The 15,673-nt window shown below is 34.9% G+C and overlaps 1 protein-coding gene across 2 annotated transcripts in view; it reads right to left on the reverse strand.

The window, feature by feature from the left end:
- nonC (serine/threonine-protein kinase Smg1) overlaps nucleotides 1-15,673 on the reverse strand; it is a 103,890-nt gene that overhangs the window by 63,931 nt on the left and 24,286 nt on the right. For both annotated transcript variants that reach the window (XM_089248746.1, XM_089248745.1), the window contains 8 exons: nucleotides 14,457-14,696; nucleotides 9,181-9,311; nucleotides 8,786-8,977; nucleotides 6,221-6,333; nucleotides 5,572-5,674; nucleotides 4,182-4,283; nucleotides 1,217-1,417; nucleotides 860-1,077 (listed from right to left, as the gene is read on the reverse strand). In XM_089248746.1, coding sequence (XP_089104872.1) covers nucleotides 860-1,077; nucleotides 1,217-1,417; nucleotides 4,182-4,283; nucleotides 5,572-5,674; nucleotides 6,221-6,333; nucleotides 8,786-8,977; nucleotides 9,181-9,311; nucleotides 14,457-14,696 — 1,300 coding nt within the window. The remainder of the gene's footprint in view (nucleotides 1-859; nucleotides 1,078-1,216; nucleotides 1,418-4,181; nucleotides 4,284-5,571; nucleotides 5,675-6,220; nucleotides 6,334-8,785; nucleotides 8,978-9,180; nucleotides 9,312-14,456; nucleotides 14,697-15,673) is intronic.

Consider the following 15,673-nt stretch of genomic DNA (forward strand, 5'->3'; position numbering starts at 1 on the left):
ATTGTGAATTATTAATCTATATCTGAAAGAAAACTTGAAGCATGTGTTTTGTCAACCATGTGCCTTGTGTGAAAAAAGGGACAGTTTTTCTTAGCACAAACTAGTTGGTAAATTTTCAGTTATTCCTTCAACTTTTTTTTGGAAAAATATGTCATACAGTGAGAATCAAACTATAAGCCATATTCCTGATAACAATAAAAAAAAATTTCAGATTTTATGAAATATGTCCAGTTCTTACTTCAAGAAAATGATGACAATACTTGAATGATAGCAATTATCCATGTTCCAATAAGTGTCATCTAACCATCTATGTTATAATTTTTTGGTCAATAAGTTCTATCAGAGTTTCACAAAGCTTATGCACAGCATACATTATAGTATAATCAAGGTTGGTATAACACAAGTGTGCTCAACCTTTAGGAGAGTGCAAGCCCCTTCACTGATTTGAAAATGTGTCCCAAGCCACTGAAATTAAATGATCTAGAACTGTGCCCTGAGCCACCTGAGTGGTCTGTGAATGTGTCACAAACCATTTGAGTGTACTGTAATTTTGCTGGGGTCACTTACATGATCTGTAGATGTGCTGTAGGCCACTTAAGTGATGTGGAACTGCACAGCAGCAACTTAAATGTGCTGCTTAGTTCTTTTTACAAAATTAGGTTTGAGTGGCCTGTGGGCTATGGGTTGAGCATGTATGGTGTAATGTTTAAATGCTGTTTGCCATCTTGATAAGATATTACTGGATTAACAACTGAAATTAAGTTATGCTAACTAATTCTTCGCGATAACAATTCTAAAATGAAATCACAAATTTGACTCAAATGCAAAATAAAGCATTAAATGACTCTAAAAAAAGTACCTTCTATAGCCATGAACGTTTCTTGTGGTTTACCCAAGGGTGTTCGTAGTTTGCACATTACACACATTTGTGCCACCTCCCACGTTGCCCAGAACCATAGTACAGATTTAGATCTTTCTATATACGGGGAAAGCACACTCTCGACTATCTTATCTGGCTTGGTGAGGTCTACAGATGGCGGAGAACTGAAAAACAAATGGAGCAGCCAGTCCTCGTTCCTGAAATCAAACAGGCAAACTAAATGACAAGATCGCTTTTGTTGAATTAACACCAAGTCTATTATATAACTTCAATATATAAGAGTAGTGAAAATGAGAAAACAAATTTTTGAAATTTTTATCCAAAAGTACAACTTACTGAGGTTCTAAGCCTTGCAAGATGAAAGATGTTATGGTCTTGAACTGCTGACTCGCTGGAACTCCGTGGTGTGGCTTTGTCATATGTAAGTGACATGCTGACCACAAATCACACACCCTCACGTGAGATTTACTGAAGCACATGCCATTCTTGGGAGTTGTCTCTAATGTGCTCAATTTCATGGCACTGACAGGATACACACTTGAAGAAATATACAGTCGCGCGTTATTAGGATCTCATTGATCGTAGTGTGTATGACAAATTTTATTGATTTCAAATGAATATAAAATTTCATATATTATAATAATTCAAAATTCCACTCGCAAGAATAAAATTTTAAGAAAAAAAATTCTCATTTTTATTTATTCTATAAAAATAATATGCTGTCAAGCCCGTTTATAACAAAATTTAATATTATGAAGTATTGGTTATAACAATTTTCCATCCTGGTGAACCTGCAATACCAAATAGTGTTAAAAATATCACTTAAAACAAATAGACATATTTAGCTCTGTGAATATCGGATAAAATGAAGTTTTCAGTGAGAATGAAACTTTTTTGAAGTTCCATAAAATAAAAACTTCTCTTTCAGAAACAAAACCAGATTGTGAAGTAATAGTATACTATTCAGGCTATATGGGTGCATTCTGTCAGCGGCATCTATAGTTAGATGACCTCTAGAACTCTCTGGTTCCGTTAATTCTCAGAACCTCTTGAAATAAGAGGGATCAGCATAACCACAGTTTTGTTTACATCAATATTTCTCAGTTTTTGTAAAACCTCAGGACCATAAAACTGTGTTTAACAGTTCATTCAAGGTTTTACTATAGTTCTTTTTATTATTAGTAGATGGCGCTGTGGAACACGTGAAAAGATTAAGAGCGAGAGCCATAGGTGCCAATTTAGACTTGAAAAATCTGTAATTTATACCGATGACACATTCCACATAAAAGAAAACGTGCCAAACAAATAAATGGAAAAAACCAGGGATTTTTTTTCAAATTGCATTCTTACTTGAAATCCTCATTCTCATATTTTTCCTGAAAAAACACTGGAAATTGCAAGAACTGGAAGAGTATTTTCTTTAGGGATTTTCCATTCAAGCCCAATTTGAGGACTTTTAGGGATTTTTCTATGAAGATGCAAAAAGTCGGAAGAATTAGATTTACGACCTGAAGATTTTAATAAGGCTGAAAAATCGGAAGCATTGGCACGTATGGAGAGCGATTGCAACAGTGAGTTGTCGTGAGAAGTTGGAGGGAAACACCACATTTTTTGTTATGTCTGTCTGTGATCGTCTTGTATTTTTTTTGCGCGTAATAAATGTTTAGAAAATGAATGCTGTGTGTGATTTTTCTCTGTGAAGAACCCACATATATTTCTCTAAAAAAACCAGAGTATTGATCATGTATTGGTTATAATGAAACATCAATATTAAAACTGTTTTTCCCGTTCACGTGCAACTTTGTTATAGCTGGGCTCAACTGTACTCACATACCTATAATTATTGAAAATAAATAGCAACAGACCTAAATGTATACCAGAATGAGAGAAGTGACGAATTATCACTCTCTTCACCACAATTTTTTTTAATCACTTTTATCTGAATTTTTTATCTCTAAAGAAAACAGATAAATGAATTTTAAAATACAGTAAGAACTTCAATTATCTGAGGGCAGATTATCCGGGATGCAAATTAACAGAGTACAGAAATTAAAGAGCTGAACATGAAATTATTGATTGGGGGATAAGAACTGATATCAGAAAATAGGGCTAATAATACTCTTTTTTTTTTAAGTGTAGAAGGAGGTATTATTATTCAAGTTGTGAATTTTTGGATTATCCAAAGTCGTTTTGCTTGAAGAGCCATCTTTAACAATGAAAAACAAACTAGAAGCAAAACATTGTCTGAAGCACAAAATTTTATTGCTCAACTGGAAGTCATGACTTGCAACTTAAAATGTACTTTGGAAAAAAGTGGGCATTTAGGAATGAACACATCACCTCGATGAATGTGATCAGATGTTTGATTTATTAGCAAATACAAATATACACTGTTCAAATTTATGGGATAAAATAGTGAAACAAAGGGAAAATATCCCATTTGTCGACCTGGAAATCAGGCCTGTTTGTATGGTAACTAAGTAATTGCATAAATAAGGTTTCTTATCGTGTATTTCGGCTTTTTAAAATTTAAATTGCAGTTTTTGACATGAATAGCATGAAAATGTCAATTTAATGTGACAAAATGAATAAATATAAATTTTATTTGAGCTATTTTACAATTATGATGACGTTACAACTTATTTCCTGGTTTTCTTAATATTCGGTTCTTTCAACTTATTTTCTTATCCTGGTGGTTTAATCATGGGTTTGCTTTATATGTGCTATATATACTAGCTTTCATAATTCTGAAAAATAAATATCACACAAAGATCTTTCTTTCTTTCAAAGACCTAGACCCAGTTTGACAGAGCTCATGACCCCAAAAGGTTGATCACCACTAGCTGAAAGTTTACCAATTCTAAACGACGAAGCGAAAGCATCTGCGCACAACCAAACTAGTTGCTGAATCCAGTTGAACAGATTTTAATATAGTTAAACACTTGTTTGCTGAGGAGAATGCATCGGGATTTACCAAATCGGGAAAAAAATAAGCACAAACCTATTAAGAGCCAAGCACGTTTTTGTTTTTTTTCAAAAAGTGCCCACAATATTTCTTCAACTTTCCAGGGACTGGGTGACTTCTTTCGGTGTTGATAGATATACTGACATAAATTTCAGAAATTTTATGTTATGAGCTTTGGTTCAGTAGTATCACGCGGAAATTTTAGATGCTGATACCAATTTTTTAACCACTTGACCTGGTGCTTTATATTTACAAACCTAGCAAAAATATAGATTTAAAATCAATTACTCATTTTTAATGAGTTTTTATCTATACCACATAAATAAAGCATGTTACCTGGTAATTGTTGTGATTGGCAGAAGAACCAACAGCGATGAGTACAGATCTTGGATTTCTGTGTCAAATGAATTGAGTCTCAGCACACATAACTCAAAACAACTAAAGACGAAGAAAAAAAACAGGTTGAGTTATGTAATAAAAAAAAAAACAATCTGCAAAAGAACAGATGAATATATAGAGGTTTTGAATATATCTGCTCACAAATATAAATAATATATTATTACATATTATTTATATAAAACTGCCATATAAATAATGTACTAAAAAGGGCTCGAGTTAAACAGGGCTTCACCATAGAAATTATACACTGAAAAGGACTCGAGTTAAACAGGGCTTCGCCATAGAAATTATACACTGAAAAGGGCTCCGTGAGTCAGAAAAGGTTGAAAACCACTGCTCTAAAGTATATGCAAGCTCAAATGTGTGATTGAAACAAATGGTTGAAAGATTTTGCATGCAAAAGCACATGCAAATTTTACAGTCTTTTCTCATATGAGTGGGCTACTTCACCAAACTAACTCTTGCTATATTGCAATTTACTGCCATTAACAAGTTGATATGGTGGGCTGGTAACTGGCACATTTCTGGAAAGTATGTATATGTCTTAAACCAATGTCCTGTAAAGACAGCTACACCCACGTCTTTTTTCTATGAGATCTCATAACTGCTTTTTGAATTTAAAATTCTAACTTAGTCCAATTTTTCAAAAATATTGTAGGAGTAGATGGAAAGAGATATGCCATATTTTAATGTCAAACATTGTTTTTATTTACTCCCACATCACCTCTGGAAATGATCTCAAATATTTCTTTAAAGCCAGACATTTTGAAACAGAAGGGATTAAAATATTCCTAAAAAATAGTACTGACTTACCACAGATTTTATTGCTTTTACAAATACTGTGGTGGTTAAAATTTCTTCCCACATCTCTACAAGCCATAGAAAAACATCCCATGAACCCCCAAAAGTTTAGCAAGTTAATTCTATGAAACCTATGATACAGGATTATTTTTCGAATGCTCTGTACTCCTTTGTTTTCAGAAATGTGTTTTTGAATTCCTTATAACAGATTTTTTGTTTCATAATATCGGAATTTGCAATAAATTGTTCCTACCTTTAAAAATTTAAAAAGTTTTAGTTACACCAAGATTTTTACTATAACAGTATTCGTTGAAACAGGATTTGATTGTATTACTCATTTCATGATTCTTTCTGAACTTTGAAACTCTTGAAACTTTCTGAAAATTTTGTAAATACCTTTGAAATATAAACCTTAAAATATATACCTTGCATTCTTGAGTGGTGTCACTTAAGTAAAAAGTCTCTAGATGCATGATTTTAATTATTCACAATTTTTAGAATCTTGTAAAAATACGAAAAGACTCACCTTTCTAAAACGTGTTCAGGCAAAGAAGGACCAACTATCCTGATGATTTTCTGTAGAGCCAAGCAACAAATTTTACTGATGACAGTGGACTCCTCTGAATACACTGTTTCAAATGAAAGTAAATGAAATCATAATGATGATTTAAAATTTGATGATTATTTAACTCTCATTATACCACACTTACTTGTATGATATAACTAAAAACTCCATCCCAAACTTTACTTACATGTATAAATCTTATTAAATTTTCACAGCAGTTCTAAAAAAAAGGCACAAAATACCTAAATGCACATTATAAGAAGATGCAGTGTAACAAGGGGCTACTGTGTCAGAGAATTTTTTCTAACCAGTGAGGATTATTATGACTCCTATCATTACAGCACATACACCTTGAAACAGGCTGAAACTAGAGGACAGCAGAGAGGGGCACTTGCCTTGAACGGCAATATTGAGAATAAAAGGCTGCAAAATAATTTTACTGTATAGTAATTGTGCAAGATATCCATTTGGGAATATTATTGGAGTCATTGTTTTCTGTATTTGAGTTATCAGCGCCAAAAAGTATGGAGGAAGATGAGTAAAAACCAGATATAGAATTAGAGATCAGAAAAAAAAAATTCAATGCTATATACATATATATATTTTATACCTGTTTTTATAACTACATTCAAGAGCTGCTTGAAGCTTTCTCTGTCCACCAGGTGAATGAGATGATATTCAAAGCTTTCCATAAGCTCAAGTGTCCACTGAACTGCAAGCATCCTACAAAAAAAAAAATGTTATAGCAATGCGAAATTAAATACTCGTGTTTTCAAACAAGATGTTTACAAAGAATACAGAAAACCATCGCTAAAAATGAAGTCTGAGCTTTCAGACTTCATCATCAAAATAAAATAAATAAATGCAGTACAAGGAAAGATATGAGATCACGAGCAATACTAAAACCATCTTTGGTTTTACGAGAGGTGTTAGAAAAGTGAAGATACAATGACTAATATTTATTCAAAACATTTTTGTTTTACAAAATGCACATTTGAGGAAATTCACAAGAGATTAATCATTTCGTGAAGAAAAACCCTAAGATGGCGAAACCTTGATATGATACAATGCTGTTGTTGGCATTTCTCTTGAATTAAAATTGCTAGTGCTCCCATAAATGCATTTATAAGTATTTATTCTCAACAAAAAATATAATTGATAAGTAATAAATCTCTTTGGGGTCGATGAGTAAAATTCATTCAATTTTTTCAACCTGTACAAAGACTTTACAAATTTTTGTACCAAGGTCTTACTTTTGCTGATGTTTTACGAATCTGGAGTTAAATTTGGTAATACAGACGTGCCAACTTTTGGAATCCAGAAATCCAGAGATTCTCCAGAGTCCACCCCCCTGGCACTTATCGACTCGATCAAAAAAAATTTCACAAAAAAAAATTTCAAAATTTGTTTTAAAAATCCTTTAAGAAAAAGTTCTGTTCTTCCCGTCAAGGCAGGTTCTGCATTTCCTACGAGCAGAATATAATGCCATGTCAGTCTTTCCATACAGAATAGAGAAATCACATCGATACACTGTTCATAAAATGTGTTTCTTTTCGTGGATGCTATCAGTGATTGATAATTTTGGGTATATGAACTCTTAAAAGCTTTATATTTAGCTTTATATAGCTTAAAGTTTAATATTTTCTTTCTGAAGACATTTAATCAGAAAAAACAATTTCAAAATACAAAGCTGCTGACGAAAAAACTACTGCGGTAGACAGCCGTGTAGGCACTGTAACTGTTAATAGAATACAATGACGATTATACAGGAATTTCGGCAACTAAGGTCATGCTCCTGATAAATGATTGCCGATAAACGCTATGTAAACAGTCGTCTTTGCCAGTTGCTTATGCTTAAATGCGGTCACCAAGACTTTTTAGAGCTGCTCAATGGAAATGATCATGTCTGTCCTCTATGGGTGTTTTCCCCAATTACGACGGCAATTATTGACGTGACGGCAACGTGAAAGCTCGCGTAAAATCTAAGTGTTTCTTTCCGTGGATGCTATCAGTGATTGATAACCTTGGGTATATGAACTCTTAAATGCTTTATATAGCTTAAAAATTTATATTTTCTCTCTGAAGACATCTAATCAGAGGAAACAATTTAAAAACTTCAAAATACAAAGCTCCTGACGAAAAAAACTGGTGTTTACCGTACGGCTGCTAATGGAATACAATAATGATTATACAGGAATTTCGGCAACCAAGGTCATGCCCCTGATAAATGATTGCCGATAAACGCTACGTAAACAAAGTCACGTCTTTGCCAGTTGCTTAAATGCAGTCACCAAGACTTTTTTATGGCTGCTCGATGGAAATGACCACGGCTGTCCTTTATGGGTGTTTTCCCTGAATGAATGAATGAACGCCAGGGTCTCTGCCACCGGACTTATCCCGTTGCCGAGATCTCTTCCAGCCCAGCGTCGTGGCAAAGTTTGGAACAAAGTGAGTGTGTACACCTAACAGTCTGAGTGTGTAGTTAGTGTTGTGTATGATTTTTCAGTGCTGCCATCTATACTTCAAATTGTGAGTGAAGTGTAATGATTGAATATTTGTAATGTTGTAGGCTTGTTGCTCTCTGTGGCAAGACTTTTTAACAGGGAGATCGGCTCGCATTCGCGCCTTAAAGTTGGGAACCACAGAAAACTGGGTGTTTCCCTAACGACGATGGCAGCCATTGATGTCACGACAATGTGAAAGCTCACGTAAAATCTCATTTTCTGCCAAAATCCGGAGAGCAGAAGGAAGGATGAAAAATCCAGAGAATTGGCAGGTCTGCCAATATAACAAGGTTAACATCACTTCACACAAAAAGGAAACAGCGGCAATCGTGAAAGAAAATTGCTGAACCTGGCTTCTAATGGGATTGCATCAGTTCATTTTCAATTAGCAAATTAGCAGCAACCAACCGCGTGGGGGAATTTTTTTTTCATTGGGTGTGTGGCATGTAACTGACCATTAGAAAACTGTCACGTAAAAAAATTTCAAAACATAATAATTCCCTAAATATTTGTCCGATTCAAAAACAGAAAACACTTTTCTGCATTACTTTTTCACGAGGAATTACGTGTGTAATTATTGGGCAGTCGATAGTATCCACCCTGTATAAATAAAATAGAACTTTTAAAAAATAAATTAAGACTGTTACAAACATTACTTGGAAAAAACTTACCTGCTATCATGACTAGTTTCTGAGCAGTTCAGCAAATCAGCAAGAAGAACCAATATCCCTTCTAAATTCTTGCTATTTTGAGTGGGAGCTAAAACACTGGTCAGAATGGGTGAGTTGTGACCAGAAGAAGGTCGGGAACTGCGAGACTGATTCTGATTGATGAGGGGACTATTTCCAACAAAATGCTTGTGCCTGAAGAAATGGACAAGTTGATAAAAGTAATCACAGCAAATAAAAAATGATTCATATCTCCATTCATTTAATGAAATGATGCTCATGGAAACAATAAAAATGAGTATCAAATAATTAAGACTGATTTTGAGAAATACTAAAATCAGATTGAACTTTGTGACAAATGAGGTAATTGAGTTAAATTCATAAATAAGCATACATACCTTTGGCAATGAGAATACAAAGTGAATAATATGGCATACTGCGCAGCAGGACAATTTTTGGCAATTGATGGAGAAACCGGTCGTAACTTATCAGTGAGCAATTCAAAATAACTAGGCTTCAGTGCCCACATCTGTAGAGACACATAAAAATGTTTTATTAGGTTAAAAAATGTTTTTTTAAAGAATGTTATATTAAAAAATATTTTTTTAACCTAACACACACACACAAAACGTCATTCCAAGTGATGGAATGAGGTATAAAAAATATGGCATCAGCCAACATGCGATGAAACTTGAGGGAAAACAGCTTTTTGACTCTTATAGCCTAGTTCTTTCCACAGAATGGCGAAAAAGAAAAGGAGATTCAATGAGGATCCCAGAATACATCCAAAAGAACTGAACTGAAATTTTATTGATATGTGCACATATGTACCAATCAGGGTTGGCAATACAAAGAGAAAAATGCAAACAACAAAATAACTGTTCGGAGAAATAAATGATTGTCGCATACAGAGGGAAAAATAATACATATTTAGTATAACAAACAACAATCATTGTGAAGAAAATAGTAAAATAAAAGGTAATGATGGTAATATAAAGGTAAGCAACACTGACAGAACAAAATGTGCAAAAAAGGGAAGGGTTAGATCAGGTACAGAGAGTTTCAGAACATATAAGTCGTCCAGTTACAAAACTCGTTAAGCGGCAAGATTTTTTTTACAGAAAGTGAAAAAGAAACTTTTTTAGAATGTATTTTTTGATCTACGTTTGTTGAAATGTTATGCTGTTAAATTTTTAAATTTCAAGCAGTCAGCTCAAAAAATATAATCTGCAAAAGTTTCTTTCTCACTTTCTGTAAGAGAATCTGCTTGGGGTTTAATAAGTTTTGCAACTGGACGACTCGACTCGTATGTAAGGAAACGAAAGAAGAGAAGAAAAAAACTAGAATAAGTAAAATAAAAGTAAAAAAAAAGAAATAAATACAGGTAAAGAATTTATATGGTAGGCCAGAGACTTTCTTTTAGGGCAGCATTTCTCAATGTTCAGTCTGCCGACTAGAGAGGTGGTTCGCAGGCAGACTGGGTAATTTATTTTATACGGCTAGAAGTGATCATGCTTTATTGAGAAAAATACAGGAAATTGGGATCTCCCAATACAGCATAATATGGGACAGGACACCAGCAATTGTCACCAAAAAAACTGTTACCATAAGTCATTGACTAATTATCGCTGGAATTGCCAAGAAATTACAATACATGACAAATGAAGTTTTACCGGAAACTGTAGCAAGTAGTAAAATAAGGGGAATTTTTTTTTCTTGTGTTATATGTATTTTATTCCAGCATTGCATGTCCTGTAAAACACGAGACATATGATCATCCTATTCATGCTATAAGTTAGCGGTCTGGGACAGTATTTCACACATTTTACTGGTCCTTGAGGATTACAAAGGTTGAGAAACACTATTTTAGAGGTATACATTGAATAAGTCTTATGATCTTTGATACATATTCGGTGAAGTAATGAGCAAAGAAGCAAATTTTTTGAGGGGTTCCTAAAGAAAAGGGACAAAGTTGTTCCTTGAGTCTAACTTGGGTATAAATTTTGACAGATATTTGAGTCTTTGGGGAGCAAAAAAGTCTCACCCAGGAAGATGTGAAGGAGACCATTTCTGCTGTTACTATAGTTGCGTAAGAAGCATGGTACATGTGGTGAAAATCTGAACAAATATCCACTTTTGGATTACAAGATAGATTGGTATAAATGCAATATATATGCAAATATATTGTCTGGCCATATATTGTCTACTTGAGAGTGGGGTGTTGTGCAAAATATATGGTTGGGTTAGGGTACCGAAGTCAAAGTTATATGTATATGAGTATTTAGAGGAGGATGTTAAAGAGGTCATGTCATACTGCAATCAGTGCCATCTTAACACATGGGCACGGTCAGGGGCCTTAAGAGAAGAAGGGCCTTGGAAAAATGAGAAGTAGTTGAATTTTTCTAGAATTTTCCAGGTAGGGCCTCAGAAAAATGACTTGGCCCAGGGGCCCATGATGTTCTTAAGACGGCCCTGCCTGCAATGTGTGATTGATGAAAGTCAATAAGAGAATTGGTTTATAAAAGTGTGAGAGTAAAGCATGACAAATTAAAGATATTGGGTTATTCTAAGTGACTGAAAGTTGATTTGACGAGTCATCACTTAGACAGACATGAAATTCTATAACAAGTACTGAATAAATAAGTGAATCAGAACAAAAGAATAATGGTTTTTATTGTACGGAAAATGTTCTTGCTATGATAATAAAAGTTAGACATTTATTTATTTGTTCTAAGGTGTATGGCACATTTCAGACCTGTGGGTGCTCGGCTACAGCTTTATATCATTATTTTATATCAGATTTTTATTTATAAAATAATTCTTGGGTTGTGAAAACCCCATGCTACAGAACAATGTGGGTGCTTGAGCACTTCCAGCATCCCTGCTTTTAACACCATTGTGAAGGTGACCATCTACATATGTAAATAAACTGAAAGAGTCTCTTGGTCAATCATCCGTCCCATTCAGTTCATCAAAAAAAAAAGTACATAGTCAGTTACAAGGCAGGAGGAAAAGGTGCACCACCCCAACCCTTATAATTGACTAAACACTTATTTGGATTTTGGAAGTTGATTTTTTTTCCCTTTCGATTTTTGGTACCGTAGATGAAAACTTACCAAGATCTCCATCATTACCAACATCCAATGTTCACGAATATTCCGAGTATGGCCGGAATGCTAGAATGAGTGCACACTATCAAATGATATACTATTTTTAAACTAATGTTGATGAATAACAAGAGACCCCAAAAATACATACTTAAATTCAGGCTGAATTAAATATAGGTTGATATAACGAGTGATTTACAACTGATTGTCAAAGAGCTAATGCTAAAGACTTACAATTGGCCAGAAATTTGTTTTTGGTTAATTGCGAGTTGAAAATTAGAACGCTTTCACTATAACATCAAACAAATTCACGAAAATGCTAGTCTTTCCTTTTCAAGAATTAAACTAAGGATGGCACTTATCACAGCACATGCTCTTCGTAAGCATTACTCAGAGGTAATGATTGTCAAAGATTAGACAAAGCGAAGCCAAAATTTAGGCTTTTCCCATTTATTATACACAAGATATGTGACTATTTTACTTGACTTTTGTTTCTCCTAGTGACTAAGTGACCATGGTCACTGAATGGAACTTAGATTATAAAGTTATTTCCAATCAGTTAACAACTTATGCTTAAATTTTTTTTCTGATTAGCAGAGAAGTATTTATGAGCCTATAAAGCCATGGAAGTGAGCAGCGGACAAAATAATTACAGACGTGCCAACTATTTTGGAATCCAGAAATTCCCCCGAGGGGGGGGGGGGGGAATCAATCAAAAAAAGTAAAAAAAATTTTTTCTCCAAAACAAATTTTTTTGATCAACTAAGAAAAAGTTTTATTCCCCTCCCCCAAGGCAGGTTCTGCATTGCCCCTGAGCAGAATATAATTCCATGTCAGTCTTTCCATGCATAATAGAGAAATCATATCTACATACTGTTCATAAAACATGAGTGTTTCCTTTTGTGGATGCTGTCAGTGATTGATAATCTTGGGTAAATGAACTCTTAAAGGCTTTATATAGCTTAAAAATTTATATTTTTTCTTTCAAGACATATTTATTCAGAGAAAATAATTTAAAAACTTAAAAATACAAAGCTGCTGATGAAAAAAACTTGTGTTTACTGTACGGCTGCTAATGTAATACAATAACGATTATACAGAAATTTCAGCAACCAAGGTCATACCCCTGATAAATGATTGCCGATAAACGCTACGTAAACAAACTCACGTCTTTGCCAGTTGCTTAAATGCAGTCACTAAGACTTTTTTACGGCTGCTCGATGGAAATGACCATGACTGTCTTCTATGGGTGTTTTCCCTCACGACGACGGCAGTCATTGACGTTCTGACAACGCGAAAGCTCGCGTAAAATCTACTTTTCTGCCAAAATCCGGAGAAATTTTAACAAATACGGAGAGCAGGAGGAAGGAATAAAAATCCAGAGTCTCCTGCCTAAATACGTAGAGTTGGCAGGTCTGTAATTAAGAATTTAAATTGTTTGGTTAAATCACTTTGAGAATACAAAATTCTATGCAAAAATGTCTAAGAAAATCCACTGCAGACTAAAAATCAATTAAAATTGAGACTAAAAAATAAATTTTACGACTGGAGAATTCTATTCACGTGCTAATATTAGAACAAAATTATCTAGAACAGCGTTTCTCAACCTGGGGCCATATGGCTTCCTTCGCAGTCCCGAGACATTCTAAGGGAGCCACGGATGAAATTAGAGTTGAAGAGCAGCTATGACCAGCTGCTAAGAGAGCCACAAAGAGCCGTAAAAAAATTGTCATAGCTTTTAAGTGAAATATGAGATATGTGAATACTTTCAGAATGAAGTAGAACTGTTCATAGGACCACGACCCCCCTCTTAATGAATGGGGGCCCACCCGGACACAGACCAGGGATCTTGAGTGTGTAGGAGGTACAATAATAAGATCTGATTTTATGTTTTTCAAAAATGAGTATGTAAATAGGTATGTAGGCACTCTCAGCTAGATAGGGGCCTCTGATGCTGTCAAAATGTTCCCTGCATCGAATCTGAGCCATCTTAATGAGTGGACCAATCCTGGCATAGCCCTGAGCCTGATGTCAATGTGGAGGCTCACATGGTATGACCTGGTACCATGGTTTACGAAATTACGCAAATATTTAGGCTGATACTTCCAGCTAAGTAAGGAAGCCCTGAACGTCATTTTGCCCAAGGGCCCATAATGTTGAGATGGCACTGCATAGATCCCTTACACGAGACCTCACTGAATCAGAAGTCAATTAATGAAATTTTTGTTTGCTATGAATTCGCTAAAAAATCAATTCAATAAGTAAGAGAAGGGTCTCTCTCTTCAGATGGGGAGGAGTCCTGGATAACACAAGGGGGCTTTCAAAGGAGCCACAGGAAAAAAAGGTGAAGAAACACTGATCTAAAAGACATTTTAATGCAGGTAAAGCAGCAATTTATACCATGACAGAGAAAAAAAAATTGAAATCCACTTATAACGATGTCCATTATAACAAAAACTTTCCTTGTAATTGTAAGCTTCGCTAGACAAACTTATACTGTACATGCAGTTTAATTTCATCATTCTAAATATATGCAACAAATCAGAAATAATATGGCAGTTACTCACCCGAATGATTGAATGTTTGGCATTTCCTATTTCAACCACGGCTGTCAAACCTGAGAGTAGAATCACTTGAGCATTTTGAAAACTAGAGAAGCTTTCATTTTTTGTATTTACATCATAGTTTGACAACACAGAAAATGCGTCGGTCATATCTGCAACTATACAACTATAAAATTCTTCAACTGCCTGTACATTCTTGACATCCAGAACAGCATGATATAATAACATCATATGCTGTTGAACCTAATTTGTACACAAATGGACGATAAAATAAATGAAATGAATTAAAAGCACACATAAATCAAAAAAATACATTAAGAAAACCAGTCTATGAATAGAATTAAATGAGTATTTATACATGTGTATCCTGAAGCGTAATTATGGTTTTGTCATCAGTAGGCTAAACAAATTTTGCTGCTTTTCTTCCATTCTAGTACAATTTTTTCGACCACTAATCCCTCAAATTTGTTACCCCTCTGAACCTGTCGCATGGGCTATAATAAGCTTAGCTCTCCCTCTGTATCTATACCCTGCCATTCTCTTTTGTGTGTAATTACTCATACTTTCACCCTCTCTAGGTGAGTGGTTCTCAATCTTGGGAAATCCATGGCCTAGTTGATGTCTTTTTGTGAATGGAATGCCCAATTATATATGAATGATTAGAAATAAATTGGGGAAATACAATGGCGAATCACTCATGGCCTAGTTTGACTGATGTCAGAGCTCTGCCTTTGGCTGTGGCCCAGCAATTAAGAAATACTGCTCTACATCACCATGCTTGCATACACTCCATCCAGATCACTGTTTTGGTTGCCCGCTGACCTGGTTCTTCACACTCTATGTCACTCATTTGGTCACTCCCATGATTACACATTCTATAGGTCACTCTTTTGGTTGCTCACTGACATGATTTCTTGCTTGCTAGGTCACTCTTCTGGTCATCCCCATACTCGTACACTCTTTTGGTCACTCACATGCTTGCACATTCTGCTGGTCACACTCTGTCACATACTGTAGTCCCTTGCTCTCTGGGTCACTCTTTTGATTGCTCACGAACCTTGTTCCTTCATATCTACAAGAAGCAGACTTACGGTTTTGCCACTTGTTGGCTATATAAATTTTGCCACCTTTTCCCCCTTCTGTGCTTTAATTTTTTTTTTAATTCTTTCCGTTTTTTTCACCTTGAGCTATGTCCCGCTTAGGCCCTCCCCATAAATGTG

Source organism: Pholcus phalangioides, unplaced genomic scaffold, assembly GCF_987345545.1.
Source record: "Pholcus phalangioides strain wild (caught in Gottingen) unplaced genomic scaffold, Ppha-v1.0 ptg000020l_1, whole genome shotgun sequence".
Classification (NCBI taxonomy): domain Eukaryota; kingdom Metazoa; phylum Arthropoda; class Arachnida; order Araneae; family Pholcidae; genus Pholcus; species Pholcus phalangioides.